Genomic DNA, 17,413 nt, shown 5'->3' with positions numbered 1-17,413 from the left:
GGGCACTTTTTACAGATGGATAAAAGGGCAGGGGCTCCAGCCCCCTTTGATGTCTATGTGAGCATGTGTCTGGTGCTAAGTCTGCTTTACAGAAAAAAGGTTTTTGTTCTTTACCTATCCTTGTCCTTGGACGACTACGATGTGGCAATGAAGAAGTAGGCTCATCATCGTCGACTCATCATCTAAAATCATAGCCAGGAAATTATCAAAAGGTTTATATGTAAACAAATCAATTTACAATTTTGACATTTAGCAAATTACTTACAATAAGTTCATATGTAATACATAAAATGCAGATATAGTAAATAGTTACCATGCATTTACTGTCACAGTGAAATGCCCTTTATACCATGTATGTATAATATATAAAATGTCACAATGCAACATAGCTCTGTTTACACAAAGCTGTACTCCCTCCAACTGTATATATGTTCCCCATTTTCAACAGTTTTTATTTGTAACACTTGCTTTGGCAATGTAAACGTATGTTTTCTCATGCCAATAAAGCTCCTTTGAATTGAACTGAAAAGCTACATCATCATCATCAGAGATGTAGGCCTACTGATGATGATGATGATGATGACGACATAGCGAGGTGGGTGCGGGGCGTCCACCGTACGTGCATAGTACGTGCACGCGCGTGCACCGCACGTGCACCACACGTAAAAAGAAACCTCTCCCTCTCTCACACACACACGCATCGTACGCACGCACACACAAACTAAGCCAATAAATCCTAAATTCCCATCAACTAATCCTAGTAGCTGTGCAGTGCACCGTACACTACACGCGGTGCGTGCACGCGCGTGATAGGAACTCCACGTGTGTCCTGTGTAGCGACAAAAACAAACGCATGCACGTGGATCCTAACTGCTTGGATCAAGTTACTGATCCGGTCCGGATACGGAAACATTTCTTGCATGTTTATGTGTACGTGTAAATAGCCGGATGCAGTAGGCGGGCTCTAGACCGGATCCCAATGTCGGAGTGGCAACACGTCGCAATGGAAAACCGTTACCCCATCTCACTGATAGAGACCAGGCTTCCACACGGATGCTCTGTTATCACATACAACTATACAGTATACAACTATACAATACATACATGCACTGGATTTAAGTCTTACCACTTTGGACAGTAGAATCATGGCCTCTGTTCTCCGAGGGGTCTCTACGCGGAAGCCATTCTTCGTTGGCCAAATCGTCCAGTTCGTCTGTCTCTTCGCGGCGGTGGCGGATGGTCTCTGCTGCTGTGGCGATGTGAGCCCCCGGGCGAGGGGATCCATCCTGCACGGGGGTCGAGCTCCATCGGGATCGGTTTCCACAATATCAGGAGGCTCTTGATCCACTTTTGGACCCCGGTTCTTCGCGACTGGCACCATCTTCAATCTGTTTATCTTCAATACCAACGGCTACAGTGATCTTTTTCTCTTCTTCATCATCATCATCATCATCATCATCACGACCACCACCACCATTCATGGGCGCTGGTCCTGGGTCACCAACACGGGTAGGTTGTGTAATCCTAATTCTGACAAAGTTTATTTCTATCCGTGGATCTGCTGCTGCTGCTCCTCGGCCAGGGGGTGTTGGGTCGCGCTTCGGCGGAATGATACCAGCAAGTTGAGGCTGAGTTGGCCTATTACTTGGCCTAATACATCTCAATATTCTAGTACTGCTAAATACTACTACCTACTACAATTACTATACTACTAATACTATAAAAGAACTGATTTCCGACAAAATGATCGCTTTTACCAACGTTTCTCTCTCTCTCTCTCTCTCTACTAACAGTCCGATGCATAAAACAATATAATCCCTCAAGGCTAGCAGCTAGGCAGGCGGAGCCAGGACAGCCTGTTTACTTTTTTTTTTATGACGCGGTTTCCGGCTGTCCTCAAAACGACCCGACGACCAATTATATATTCAAAAGTTGAGCAAGGACCTCTTTTATCATAATCCATAAAAAACATCAAATGAACGAACGGCCGTATTGGCGTGCCTCACTCTCTAGAATTGGGGCGAACAGGAACGTCCAAAGCAGTATATGAGTTAAGCTGAATCCAAATCTGCTGTATGTCAAGCGCAGCCCTCAAAATGAGCCATTTAAAGATGGCGGCCACATGCTCAAACATAATAAAACACACACTGTATATGTTTGACTAAACAAGGTAGAAAATGTAGACCGAAAAGCAGAGAACAACTGGGTGCTCAAGGGAGATAAAATCATAGTAAAAAGGTAGAAAATGTACTGAAATATCCTTTTTTATGTTTTCATATATGGGGAATACAATGAAATATTCTGATTGAAGATCAATTGTGAAGGAGCCACTTTTATATCATTTATATTGTGGAAATTGGACGTAGTCCAGGCCCTTGGGGATATTTCAGGCCAAACAGTCTAAAAACACAACATTTTGCCCAGATGTAGCCCAGGCCATGCTCTAATGATTTAGATATGGTACCCTAGTCGGCGTCCTTCGGGGTCACCATAGTGAACAAATCCAAAATGGCTGCCACGGGAAAACAGTTTTAGTTATAACCTTTGGACCAGATGATCTACAAATGTAGACTTGGTGTCTATTTCAGGTTGTTTGACAATTAGAAACATTTTGTAATACTTATCTTTATGATTGGGTGTGTCTGGACACCTAATTTGCATATGTCCAAGATGGTGGCTATATGAAAACGACACAAGATCATGGCTTGGATCCTGGGCATCTTAACTCAGTGTATGAGTAGCATGACTTGGGTCTGGCAAGCTGTGTGGTAATAGAAGTACTGGTAGCTGATAGTAGGTGTTGCACTCCAACTCAGCAATCCAAGTGAACACCGCTCGCTCCAACAGATCAAAGGAGTTCTGATTATCTGCTGGTGCGTGCGCACACCCGATGTCCCGTGCACACACTTAACGAGCAAGTACCGGACCCTGTTCACGGCAAGCCTTTTGTACACATACTGTACACCTGGTCATAAAAAATAATTTAATTTAATGTTTATTACCTGTGAGTATGTATAAATTATTTTGTATGAATGTTGTATTGATTTCAGCCTACCATGCTCAGCTGTCCACCGTACAGACCCAACTGTCCAACTTATGGACCCAGGTTTCCACCATCCAGAGTCTACAGTCCCAAGTGGACACCCTAAAGACCCAAGTGTCCACCGTACAGAGTCTACAGACCCAAGTGTCCACCGTACAGACCCAAGTGGACACCATAAAGACACAAGTGTCTGCCGCAAAGACCCAAGTGTCCACTGTACAGAGTCTACAGTCCCAAGTGTCCACCATACAGACCCAAGTGTCCACTGTACAGAGTCTACAGTCCCAAGTGTCCACCATACAGACCCAAGTGTCCACCGTACAGAGTCTACAGTCCCAAGTGTCCACCATACAGACCCAAGTGTCCACCGTACAGAGTCTACAGACCCAAGTGTCCACCATACAGACCCAAGTGGACACCCTAAAGACACAAGTGTCCACCGCACAGACCCATGTCTCCACTTTATGGTCCCAGGTTTCCACCATCCAGAGTCTACAGACCAGAGTGTCCACCGTTCAGACCCAAGTAGAGGCACTGAGAAGTAAGTAATATATGTTTAGTAAACATGAATACAGAAACTATTGGCTAATGATAATATTTGACACCCTGGTGTCAAATATTATCATTATCATTTGTCCACAGTCACAGACCCCCATTACATCTGAACATATGTAGTGCCAGGGACCCCCACACAAGATTTGTGTTGTTACAATGTTCCAGAAATATTTAAAATATGATATCTTCAAACCCAAGCTATTCTGCTATTTTCAAATAGCCGATGTAAAGTAGTAAAACAGAGCCTCGTTGCTTCTGTTCTGTTGCTTCATAGACCTGGTCGCTTGTTTCTTTGGCTAAATCTGGCAAAACATGATTTCCTGTTCACTTCCTTACTTGAGACAAGGAATATTGAGGGAGCAGTTAAACAGACGTTATGATTGGTCAGACAGACAGCTGCATTCTGTTACCATTGGAATCACGCTGCCCAGAGCAGCATTTCCTGCCATCTGCGGCTGTCTCTGTGAACTCTGAGCTGCTATGGAGAGTCAACAAAGTACCGGTCGTAGGGTTGTGTAGTTCTTTGACAAGTCATTTAATGGAGAGTCAACAAAGTACCGGTCATGAAATAGGGCTCTGACGTAGGCTCCTATCTAATCACAGAACCTTTGAGATGGTCTTGCGAGACGCTTCCAATGCCTTGTTGGGTCTAACCCGTTGGGTATACAAATCTATTGAGGTCCGTCCAGAATGCTGATAATAGCTTAGTGCTTTGTCCCACCAGATCCATCTTCATTGTCTCTGTCAGAACACACATTTCTATTTAATGTCAACAGAGAAATAAATGATACAGCTTTAAACAGCAGCTCAGAGATCAGATCAGATCAACATTAACATTGACATTGTGTTTTATTAAAACCATTCAAAGAGAACACAGTTTGAATGTTCAGCCTCCTCTCGTATCTCACAATGTCTGTCTATAGCCTACTGTAGGCCTACTGAATATTCATGAATCACTGATAACAATAGAATGATGTACAATAGATACACCTTATTGAAACTATAGAATGTTGTATAGACAGTGGTGGAAAAGGTAATACTTTAAGGGAGCAATCGTTTTTTTATGAACAGCACCCCCTGGAGGAAAATAGGGGAGGGTCATGCTATTCTAATTTCAGTCCTAGGGAGGGTCTGCTGATTTCACTTTGAATTCAAGGGAGGGTCATGCAATTTTTTATTAAAAATAGTCCTGTCACACTGCCAGGCAACTATTCATGTAACATTAGGTTAACGATCGTTCGTTGAAAATGCGCATGTGACCCAGATTTGACCACAGGCAATCAACAGCACAAAATGAATGGCAGCTGTTACAAGCCTTCTCTGTCTTGTGCATGTGTCCATGGGCGTTGATTTTTCTCTATTCAATGGGGTGCCTACATTTGTATTTCTATGGGAGTAAGGTGTGAAAATCGGCAAAGTAGCAGGAATGTGGATGAGTGAGACGAATCAGATGAGGAATAACTGTCTATAACTGGGTGCCTTAGCTACCAGGCGTACCCTATATTTCCGCCCGTGTGTGTCAACTGTTAGTTTATATTTGGAAATGTGTTTTTGGGATGAAGTACAGCTGGGATCTCAATGAATTATATTAGCATATTCATTATTGTTCATTGCTGCTGCCCTACCCGATTTTAACCCTAAAAAAACCCTAATAATGTACAGTAAATGTTTTGTAATAATAACAAGTAAATGTACTCCGTTACTTTCTAGCACTGTGTTAGATATGGTGGTTGAATGTAAACTATTATATCTCTGAGTGTCCAGGCTAGTAAAGCAACACAACACGTGTTCCTTTAAAGTAGCAAAATTAGCAGATCTACAATCCTGTAATGTGTTGCACTGCAACGTGTTGTGAGCTTGTAGGTCTGCTATTTTTGGTACAATGAAGTTTATACTGTAAGGCTTGAGTGTTTATCATAATGAATAGTTTTGTATTATTAACAGTTGTTTCATGTTCCTGTGTTGACAGACAAACCACAGGTGGCCTTCTCTGCTGGGCTGGGTTTTAGTGGTCCTGGTGGTGCATATCTTGGACCGTTTAGTTCTCAAACCACTGTGGTCTATAAGAAAGTCTTCACCAACATTGGCAACGCCTACAATCCATCTACAGGTAGGTGTGATTTAACCTAATCTTCATATAATCATAGCATCCATCTACAGGTAGGTGTGATTTTAACCTTATCTTCATATAATCATAGCATCCATCTACAGGTAGGTGTGATTTTAACCTTATCTTCATATAATCATAGCATCCATCTACAGGTAGGTGTGATTTAACCTAATCTTCATATAATCATAGCATCCATCTACAGGTAGGTGTGATTTTAACCTTATCTTCATATAATCATAGCATCCATCTACAGGTAGGTGTGATTTTAACCTTATCTTCATATAATCATAGCATCCATCTACAGGTAGGTGTGATTTTAACCTTCATTTAAAGGAGGATTTCGGGGGGAAAACATACTTCCTACATTTTAAAAGTATCTTTTTGGTCATCAAAATAATAGTCCAGTGGTTGTTGTTGTTTCATAAGAAGTAATATTTTACATTTAGGATCGCATGTCCTACCTGACCACGGTTCCATACAGGACTGCATGATCATTAATCTGGTTATTTTAGATGCTCTAAAGTCCATCTTTCATTACATGCCAGTAGCCTGTAATGCTAGAGCTTGTATCCATTGTTTGTTTACATCCGTAAAGCTGTGAAGTTTGAACTCCTGTGAAATCTACTTCCCTTAAAACATGTAGCTCGCTGGCATCCTTCAAAACTGCCCTGAAAACCACCTTTCAGGAGGCCAGAGAAGGAGCTAGTTATCACTTCTCCATAGACCATATTCACACCGTGGCCATCTTGGATCACATGACTTCCTGAGGTAGCAGCCTGCACAAGCCTGCATTACAAACCATTGTGAACAATGGAGCGATGGTCCCAAAATATGAGTTCTATTCAACCAATTTATTTTTACCAAATTGACAAATGGGCAGATAACAACATCATCATCCCCAAAATTATTAAATAGAAGGGTATTATCCTCAATATTCATGGTAGTTAGGTTGCAGTGTTACTCTGTACAAAGACTTGCTACAGTATGCAGACTAGTGCTTGCTCTGCCTTCATATTGTTAATATTACAACTTTTTCTTGAAAAACGGATGCTAAAATAAAAATAATGTTTCGAAAATATTTTATGACAAAATAAGCTTCATACATGTGTTTCTATTCAAAAATGACCACAAAAAGCGTAAAATAATGATAAAATAATCATTTTGGCCGTTATCGGACGTTATCGCACTTTGTTTACATTCTAGTCTTTTAGACTAGCATCCTTTTTTCAAGAAAAAGTTTACTATAGCTCCTTTAATATGATAGTGGAGCAAGCACTGCACAGATAGCAAGTCTTTGTACACAGTAAGGTTGCAGCCTAACGACCATGAATATTGTGGATAATACCCTTCTATTTAATCATTTTGGAGATGATGATGTTGTCATCTGCCCATTTATCAATTTTGTAAAAATAAATTGGTTGAATAGAACTCATATTTTGGGACCATCGCTCCATTGTTTACAATGGTTTGTAATGCAGGCTTGTGCAGGCTGCTATCCCAGGAAGTCATGTGATGATACACCGTGATGATCACACCGTATGGTCCATAGAGAGGCCAGAAGTGAGCACCCCCCCCCCCCCCCTTACCTTAGCTCCACCCCCTTGTTTCCCCTACCTTGTACATTGAATACCAAGGACTATGACATAAAAAGGTCTTATTTGGGATGTTCCTTTTAGGCAGGGTGTTTAACTGTACTTGTACTGTACTACATTTTTGTTCAATAAATCAATCTCAATAAGTTGTTGTGAGCTTGTAGATCAGCTATTCTCACTCTCTATCATTTGAGACTTTGGCAGATTAATGTTTGACCAGTTTTTAATGTTTGATGAATACTTTTGATGCAGGATTGGTCTTATTATTAATCTGTTTATTTGTTTGTTTGTTTTTATTTATTGTGACAGGTGTCTTCACAGCTCCTGTTAAAGGAGTTTATCACTTCATCTTCACTGCAGCTGTCCTGCTATCAGGAGAGTCTGTGTCTGTCCAGATGTATAAAAATGATCAGAGACTCATGTGGAACTTTGGATACAATAATCATGGATATGTTGAAACCGTTTCTAATGGAATGATGGTAGAGCTGGAGCAGAGAGACAGGGTTTACATTAAATTACCTTCTAACTACAGGCTCTCTGATGCCACAAACAACCGCAACATGTGGAGTGGTGTTCTGGTCTATTCTATGTAACACTGTTACTGTACCATTACTTTATACAGTGTATTCTATGTAACACTGTTACTGTACCATCACTTTATACAGTGTATTCTATGTAACACTGTTACTGTACCATTACTTTATACAGTGTATTCTATGTAACACTGTTACTGTACCATCACTTTATACAGTGTATTCTATGTAACACTGTTACTGTACCATTACTTTATACAGTGTATTCTATGTAACACTGTTACTGTACCATTACTTTATACAGTGTATTCTATGTAACACTGTTACTGTACCATCACTTTATACAGTGTATTCTATGTAACACTGTTACTGTACCATTACTTTATACAGTGTTTTCTATGTAACACTGTTACTGTACCATTACTTTATACAGTGTATTCTATGTAACACTGTTACTGTACCATTACTTTATACAGTGTATTCTATGTAACACTGTTACTGTACCATCACTTTATACAGTGTATTCTATGTAACACTGTTACTGTACCATCACTTTATACAGTGTATTCTATGTAACACTGTTACTGTACCATTACTTTATACAGTGTATTCTATGTAACACTGTTACTGTACCATTACTTTATACAGTGTATTCTATGTAACACTGTTACTGTACCATTACTTTATACAGTGTATTCTATGTAACACTGTTACTGTACCATTACTTTATACAGTCTATTCTATGTAACACTGTTACTGTACCATTACTTTATACAGTGTATTGTATAATATTCATTCAGTGAATAAACTCATTCAAATCAGTAATGACGGTTTATTGTATGTTTAACTTATTATTTATTATATAATTATGCATCTAAACGATCAATGATGTTTTTAATATGAAGACTATCATCACTTTCAGGTAGAAACCTTTTACGTCCAAAACTGTTAAATTATCAAATTGTCAAAAGTTTGTTTTAATCATTTTCAGAATGGAACTTTGAATCCACATTCATCACATGGTGCTTTGAGCACTCATCACCACCAGAGGGCGACATAACTCCTTTAGAATGGATCTTTGAATCCACTTCAATCTGCACACAGACACAGTATTAAGTAAGCAATTTACCCCGAGTGAGAGGACATTATGCTCTCATAATGTCCGCAGTGAGGGTGTTATCGGACGAGGCGCAGCCGAGTCCGATAACACACTCACTCAGGACATTATGAGAGCATAATGTCCGACCCCGAGTGGTAAATAGCTTTTCTACCACTTTTTCCCGTATACATGAAAGAAAACACATAGTTGTAACTTGCAAGGATCTTAAGTTACAATCATTATTGCCTATAAAACTTCCGCGAGACAGCAGATAGTTCCACCAACAACATCTTCTACTCACCAACAGATGGCGCCAACTCCATACTAATCCATGCGTCTAGCTTACAGCTAAGCTAACGTCAGTTAAAAGCACCGTTCCGGCCGTAAATAGAGGCTGTTCGCTTCCAGAAAGGCATAGGTTCAGAGAAAAGGGGCTTTAAAGTTGGCGGATTGCATTGGATCCAAATAAATCGGCGACGATAGTACGCACGTTAGTAAACATAGGACCGCTGCGACCTTCATTTGTTGGTTGGGGGACTACCTCCTGAAGTCCCCGGATGTACACTGAGGCGCATTGATCTCGGACACACAACTTTGCGGCAGTTGTCCTCTCATAACCTCCGGAATTTAGCCAATCAGAATCCAGTATTTGAACACGTGACTCGAAAAAGTGGTAGAAGCAGTGTTCACACACAGACACACACACGCACATTCTGTCCACCTCCAGTCCATGACGGCTGTTGTTGATTGACAGTCAGGGACGTGCTGGGCCCCTGATTCAGCCCGGGAAAAAGAGTTGGAGAGGCCCTCATTGCGCGCTATAGAGAGAGCGCTGCTGCTGCTACTCAAAGATTTGCCATTTCAGATCATGACAAGTGACAAGCCAGTGGGCCAATTACATGACTTATATTTCGTCGTTGTCGGGTGGAAACCTTGTACGTCCAAAACCGTTTGTTTTGTATTTATCATTTTAAAAATGATTTAAACTAGTGAAAACAGCAGATCTACAAGCACACGTACAAGCACACGTTGTGTGCTTGTAGATCTGCTGTTTTCACTACTTTTGTGCAACGGCCTTGTATGATGAAGCAGGGCTTTGCTTTGTGAAAAAAATTACAAATTTGAAACTTGGACATACGAGGTTTCTGCCCGACAGTGACAATTTACTTTGTTGGCCGCCCAGCCCCCAAAATGGAACGAAGGCCAACATTTTATTTTCATTTTTTTCCTAATGGCCGGCCTGGACCGGCCGGGAATGATCCGGCCGTTTGGGTGTTGTCCCGCTTTTCCCAATGGCCAGCACGGCCCTGTTGACAGTCACTCTGTCCGATTACTTCCCGGTCATTTCCCAAAGCCACGCCTACACGCAGAGCAGCTCTGCTTTCATTGGCTGTCATTCCCCACAGCCACACCCACACGCAGAGCTGCGCTGGTTTCATTGGCTGTCATTTCCCACAGCCACACCCACACGCAGAGCAGCTCTGCTTTCATTGGCTGTCATTTCCCACAGCCACACCCACACGCAGAGCTGCGCTGGTTTCATTTGCTGCACAGAGCTCACGCACGCAGAAGATCTGAATAAAGTCGTTTAAGATGAACTTCATTCAAATCAGATCCGTCCACGTCAGCGTGAATGTTTCCGTATCGCGCTAGACGGGCTGCATGCCTCCTTTGGAAATGAATGGGATGCATGCACTCACACATGTAAGACGCGAATGGTCTGAACAAGGCTTTACAACACCCACACGCATGCACGTAGATGATGATTGCTTTACAACACCCTAATGCATGCACGCACGCGCACACGCACGTACACACACACGCAGACATGATTTGGTCAGGCAGACAGAAAGAAAGAAAGAACATACTTTGGCAGTTCTACTTCATTTTATTTTATAAATATTAAAAAAGAAAGACTAGGTCAGGTCTTGATGTACATTTTCATAAAGCTATTGTCAAATATTCAATTACCATTTACAAACGTTAAAAAGTATTTTCATGTATAAAGACAAACTATTATTACTCAGCAAGTATGAACAATAAAAAATATTTTTAAGTCATGACGTGGGTTGATACGTTTTCCCTTTTCATTTAAGACACAATGTGCACCCTTGCACGCACACACCCACGTGCACACCCACGTGCACACATCACACATGCACACATCACACGTGCACACATCACACGTGCACACATCACACATGCACACAGACACACATCACACATACACAGTAAAACTAATGAATGATCTGAAAATGCTTCTGTGAATGTTTCACGTCAATATTCACTCTGTGATGTGTCATTATGACATCACAGACACTCAATCACCAATGCAACCCTGGTCTCATTCATATCAGATCAGATTGAGCTTGTAGATCAGCTATGTTTGCTATTTGTATGACATTCTCTGACTTGGAAGTTGAAGGTAATGGGAATGGAGTGGTTATGTTGCACGTTTCTGCAAAAATACGCTCCATTCTACAAAAACATTGGCGAAACAGAAAACAGGGAAACCTTTGGGAAAAAAAGCATTTGCCGGACATTTTCAGGAAGAGAGTTGAAGCATTCTGTATTGATAGATATTAATTCATATTAGGGCATTAACGACAATTTTTGCAAGTAGACTCGACTCAGTAAAAAGTTGAGTTGAAGTCGACTTTATCGTTTGATGACGTCATCACATCACACACGACCCCCCCAATTATTTTGGGGGACCCCAGATGATTAACTTAATGTGCAACATTGTTTTCTCACTCAACTGTAAACAAACTAACATAAAGTTTAAGTGTATAGAGGGTATCTGCACATTTATAAAGTGACAATTTAAGAACTTTTTAATACATCTACAACATTGTCCAAATTGTGAAAATAGCAGATCTACATGCTCATAACAATTTTTTTTTTCAACTTCGACTTTCGACTTTCTCTGGTGGGAGTCGACTTGTGTAATGAAGTCGACTGACTCGACTTGTCGACTTTTTTGTTAATGCCCTAATAGATATTAATTCATATATCTCATCTCCTTCATTAATGCTGTGATTTGTGGCAAAACTTCAACCTCTTTTTAGAAAACATAAATTAAAATAACGTTACTTTACTATTTCCAACGCAGTTGCACGACAAACATAAATGGAGGTGTATTATTTTGTTTTTATAAAAAAAATACAAACGCAAAAAATGTGAAATTGTACTTTAAATGTACATGGATTCATACGGACATGGAATTAGTGCACTATTCCATGAGGTATATCAATCTATTTTCATCTAGAAATGTTGTTAATAGAAGATTATATATTAATAACCTCTGTACATACATTAACAATACTCTCTCATAAGCAATGTGGCAAACATGAACATTCACAATAATGTGAATTATCTGTAAATAAATATATCAGCTCTTCTTCTAGTCTGACAGCGACATGGCATTCATGTAGAGTTCACCATGTTGTCTAGAAGTTCTGCAGCCGTACCATTCTGTGCTACACGTGTAGTAAATATAAATATTCCACACTAAGAACCTTAGTCTCTGCTAAGGGTTTCTACGGTGACTTCAAAACACAGTTACAGAAACACCAAACCAGCAAACAACAATCTACTTCTGTCAGGGTGTCTTATTGTCATGGCAACAATCTACTTCTGGCAGGGTGTCTTATTGACATGGCAACAATCTACTTATGTCTTTCTATGTCTACAATGTAAACATCACCCTAGTCTATTCTACAGTGTAAATATCACCCTAGTCTATGTTTACAGTGTAAATATCACCCTAGTCTATTCTACAGTGTAAATATCACCCTAGTCTATGTTTACAGTGTAAATATCACCCTAGTCTATTCTACAGTGTAAATATCACCCTAGTCTAATCTACAGTGTAAATATCACCCTAGTCTATTCTACAGTGTAAATATCACCCTAGTCTATTCTACAGTGTGTAAAATAAAGGTCTCTACAGCCTCATGTTACGGTACATAACAACCACATACTTATTACTATAATCCATTGTTGATTTATTTGTTAGTTTTTTTGCTTCAGGAGGAATTAATTTCTGTATGGAAGACCCTGTTCTAACAGTTATTAATCACTTACGTCTGAATGATATAATAATTGTATTGTATTATATTATATTATATTATATTATATTATATTATATTATATTATATTATATTGTATTAATTAACCTTATTTCTGGAAGAACAGGACACTGTGTTATTGTTATTGACTATTAGAAATATCAAATATATCATTTTGTTCCACAAGCATCAACAGGTTGACAAACTAGGAAAAAACTAGGAAAAAAGAAAGTTCAACTTTGACACTGCCACAGTGTGGTTCCTGTAGAAACCTTTGCACTGCGCAGTCACACACTCTCTGTAGCATGTGGAGGTTGTGGAAGGGACCTTGCCTGGCGGTGCCAGCCTCCATCACACACTTCGTTTTGGGAAGAGAGTCTGGGATTGCAGGGAGAGATTCCATTTCTGGGGGGCGGGCTAAAGCCTGGTGAGCTCTTAATTTCTCCCTTTGAACATCAAAGGGGTTGCGCAATAAGGTAATTGATTGGGCCATACAAGTGTCAAGACCTCGTTAGTGTCAATGAAAGCATCAAAGACAACTACCTGTTTGATGCCTGTGACCTCGTTAGTGTTCTCTCTAATCAATGAAACATCAAAGAAAACTAACTGTTTGATGCCTGTCATAGAGGGGGGGGGGGGGATGTTTTTGTGTCCACACAGCCTACAGCCCTGAGTGGCTAACCCTTTCTGGTGGCTGGTGGAAATGGATTCTCACTTGTGAGGCTCCAGACCACACTGCACCACGGAGTGGTGTGGTGTGGTCTGGTTTATTAACCAGGCTAGAAGGGACCAGAACAACCTCTCAGTTGTGATGCTATGACCCACCTTGGGGTCCCCACCCACCAGTTGACCAACCGCTGCTCTTACCTGACACAATGTTTCCACCAGGAAACCTCTCTTTGTTTGACATCGAGAAGGAAAACATTTGTACACAGCTGAAACAGCTGACAACTCTGTACACTCTCCTAGAGCATCTGTTTTATTTAGCTAGAAGCTCTAAAACTCTCTACACTCTCCTAGAGCATCTGTTTTATTTAGCTAGAAGCTCTAACTCTCTTTATAATCTCCTATAACATCAGTTGTATTTAGCTAGAAGCTCTAAAACTCTTTATAATCTCCTAGAGCATCTGTTTTATTTAGCTAGAGATATAAAAACTCTTTATAATCTCCTATAGCATCTGTTTTACTTAGCTAGACAATCTAAAAACTCTTGACACTCTCCTATGGTATCAGTTTCATTTAGCTAGAAGCTCTAAAACTCTTTGTAATCTCCTATAGCATCCGTTTAATTTAGCTAGAAGCCCTAGAGGTACAAACATTAGAATTGAAAACTCTTTACACTCTCCAAGCATGTGTTGTTATTTTATCTAGCTGCATCCTTGTTTCTACTTAGTCGTAAATCTCCACTCGCGAGAAATCCATTATCTTCAGAAGTCAACGAGATCATAGGACCTCAGGACAGTAGATCCTCAGGACAGTGGATTCCTCATGACAGTAGATCTCTCAGGACAGTGGATCCCTCGTGACAGTAGATCTCTGGTATGGATCACATCTGTCCAAAGAGCACGGAGCAGAGCAGGAAGACGGCGTAGAGGAAGAGGAGACCAAGACCCAGCCGGCGGTCAAGCTTCCAGCCGTTCAGATGAACACTCAGCACCTGCAGAACATGAAGAGACTTTACTACTGATCACCTGTAGAACACAACTAGACTTTACTATTGATCACCTGTAGAACACAACTAGACTTTACTACTGATCACCTTTAGAACACAACTAGACTTTACTACTGATCACCTTTAGAACACAACTAGACTTTACTACTGATCACCTTTAGAACACAACTAGACTTTACTACTGATCACCTGTAGAACACAACTAGACTTTACTACTGATCACCTGTAGAACACAACTAGACTTTACTACTGATCACCTTTAGAACACAACTAGACTTTACTATTGATCACCTGTAGAACACAACTAGACTTTACTACTGATCACCTTTAGAACACAACTAGACTTTACTACTGATCACCTGTAGAACACAACTAGACTTTACTACTGATCACCTGTAGAACACAACTAGACTTTACTACTGATCACCTTTAGAACACAACTAGACTTTACTATTGATCACCTGTAGAACACAACTAGACTTTACTACTGATCACCTTTAGAACACAACTAGACTTTACTATTGATCACCTGTAGAACATGATGACATGTTTACTACTGGACATGTTTATTACTACTGGACACATGGACTTGTTTATCACCTGGAGATGTTTACTGGACACATCGACACACGGTAAGAAATACCATCCATCCATCTATTTCCAGTGTTGGGGAAGATAAAATTACATGTAACTGAGTTACATAACCAAGTTACATTTTGTCTTAACTTGCTGGTAACTGAGTTACATTCGTATTTCTGTAACTCGTCAAGTAGTTGAGATACTTTTGGGTCATTTTTGGATAGAAGATACACATTTGGGTATGTGACTTTATTTGTAGGATATTATATTTAGTTTCATATACCGTACACCAAATGTACATTCTCAATTTAACTTGAAGCTTTACAAGTTGCTTCTTCTCCAGGCAGAAATGTAGTTTGATGTAGTTACTGCCATGGTGAGTTTTCAAAGTATCTTCCCCAACACTGTATTTATTTCTTTCATAAATAAACTAAACTAAACGGGAGATGGTTTACTGGAGCAACAGTCAATGCAACTGATTGATTTAACCCATTATTTATGAAATGTACTATATATTTATTTTAGTATAATTATCAATTATTAATCTATACCTATTTTAGGCATTTTATGGACAAAGATATAGAAAAAGACACTGTTGAAATGAAATGCAATGATATAAAGAAATAGGGCTTAAAAATGATTTAACCTAGCTTAATTTATTGGATGAATAAAAAATAAAATAAAATAATCCATGGCATAATTACTAAGAACATGATGGCAGTAGTCACAGCCCTAGTTGACACAAAACAACCCAGCAATTATAAACACATTTTCTCTAAGACGTCAACACTGCAGTGCATTTCCTGACTACAACTTTCTATCTGTGGACATAGTGAGGTAATGGCCATATATAGACATATAGTGAAGTAATGACCATATATAGACATGAAGTAATGACCATATATAGACATATAGTGAGGTAATGATCATATATAGACATATAGTGAGGTAATGACCATATATAGACATATAGTGAGGCAATGACCATATATAGACATATAGTGAGGACCATGTATAGACATATAGTGAGGTAATGATCATATATAGACATATAGTGAGGACCATGTATAGACATATAGTGAGGTAATGACCATATATAGACATATAGTGAGGTAATGACCATATATAGACATATAGTGAGGTAATGACCATATATAGACATATAGTGAAATACTTACTGTGAGGAAGACAGAGGCCAGCAGCAGGATGACAGAATACACCAGTCCTTTGTTGTTGATGGAGATCTGGAGGACACAGCTGTGTTAAGCTTCTATCATAGTCCAAGGTGCAGAGCTATCAGCTGTGTTAAGCTTCTATCATAGTCCAAGGTGAAGAGGTGTGTTAAGTCTCTATCATAGTACAAGGTGAAGAGGTGTGTTAAGTCTCTATCATAGTCCAAGATGAAGAGGTGTGTTAAGTCTCTATCATAGTCCAAGATGAAGAGGTGTGTTAAGTCTCTATCATAGTACAAGATGAAGAGGTGTGTTAAGTCTCTATCATAGTACAAGATGAAGAGGTGTGTTAAGTCTCTATCATAGTACAAGATGAAGAGGTGTGTTAAGTCTCTATCATAGTACAAGATGAAGAGGTGTGTTAAGTCTCTATCATAGTACAAGATGAAGAGGTGTGTTAAGTCTCTATCATAGTACAAGATGAAGAGGTGTGTTAAGTCTCTATCATAGTACAAGATGAAGAGGTGTGTTAAGTCTCTATCATAGTACAAGATGAAGAGGTGTGTTAAGTCTCTATCATAGTCCAAGATGAAGAGGTGTGTTAAGTCTCTATCATAGTCCAAGATGAAGAGGTGTGTTAAGTCTCTATCATAGTACAAGATGAAGAGGTGTGTTAAGTCTCTATCATAGTACAAGATGAAGAGGTGTGTTAAGTCTCTATCATAGTACAAGATGAAGAGGTGTGTTAAGTCTCTATCATAGTACAAGATGAAGAGGTGTGTTAAGTCTCTATCATAGTACAAGATGAAGAGGTGTGTTAAGTCTCTATCATAGTACACGATGAAGAGGTGTGTTAAGTCTCTATCATAGTACAAGATGAAGAGGTGTGTTAAGTCTCTATCATAGTACAAGATGAAGAGGTGTGTTAAGTCTCTATCAGTCCAAGGTGAAGAGGTGTGTTAAGTCTCTATCATAGTCCAAGATGAAG

General features: G+C 39.7%; 1 protein-coding gene across 1 annotated transcript in view; it reads right to left on the bottom strand.

Moving 5' to 3' along the window:
* Positions 1 to 14,548: 14,548 nt before the first annotated feature.
* Positions 14,549 to 17,413, bottom strand: part of LOC308304973 (sodium/potassium/calcium exchanger 3-like) — a gene marked incomplete at both ends in the record, with an annotated part of 30,853 nt that continues 27,988 nt past the window's right edge. The window contains 2 exons of the mRNA XM_080749596.1: positions 14,549 to 14,659; positions 16,432 to 16,497. Of these exons, the coding sequence (XP_080605722.1) occupies positions 14,549 to 14,659; positions 16,432 to 16,497 (177 nt within the window). The remainder of the gene's footprint in view (positions 14,660 to 16,431; positions 16,498 to 17,413) is intronic.

The sequence above is a fragment of the Nannobrachium achirus genome (assembly GCF_963921795.1).
Source record: "Nannobrachium achirus genome assembly, chromosome: 19".
NCBI lineage: Eukaryota > Metazoa > Chordata > Actinopteri > Myctophiformes > Myctophidae > Nannobrachium > Nannobrachium achirus.
Note: the sequence above shows the minus strand (reverse complement) of the source record. Positions and strands in the feature narration are given on the sequence as shown.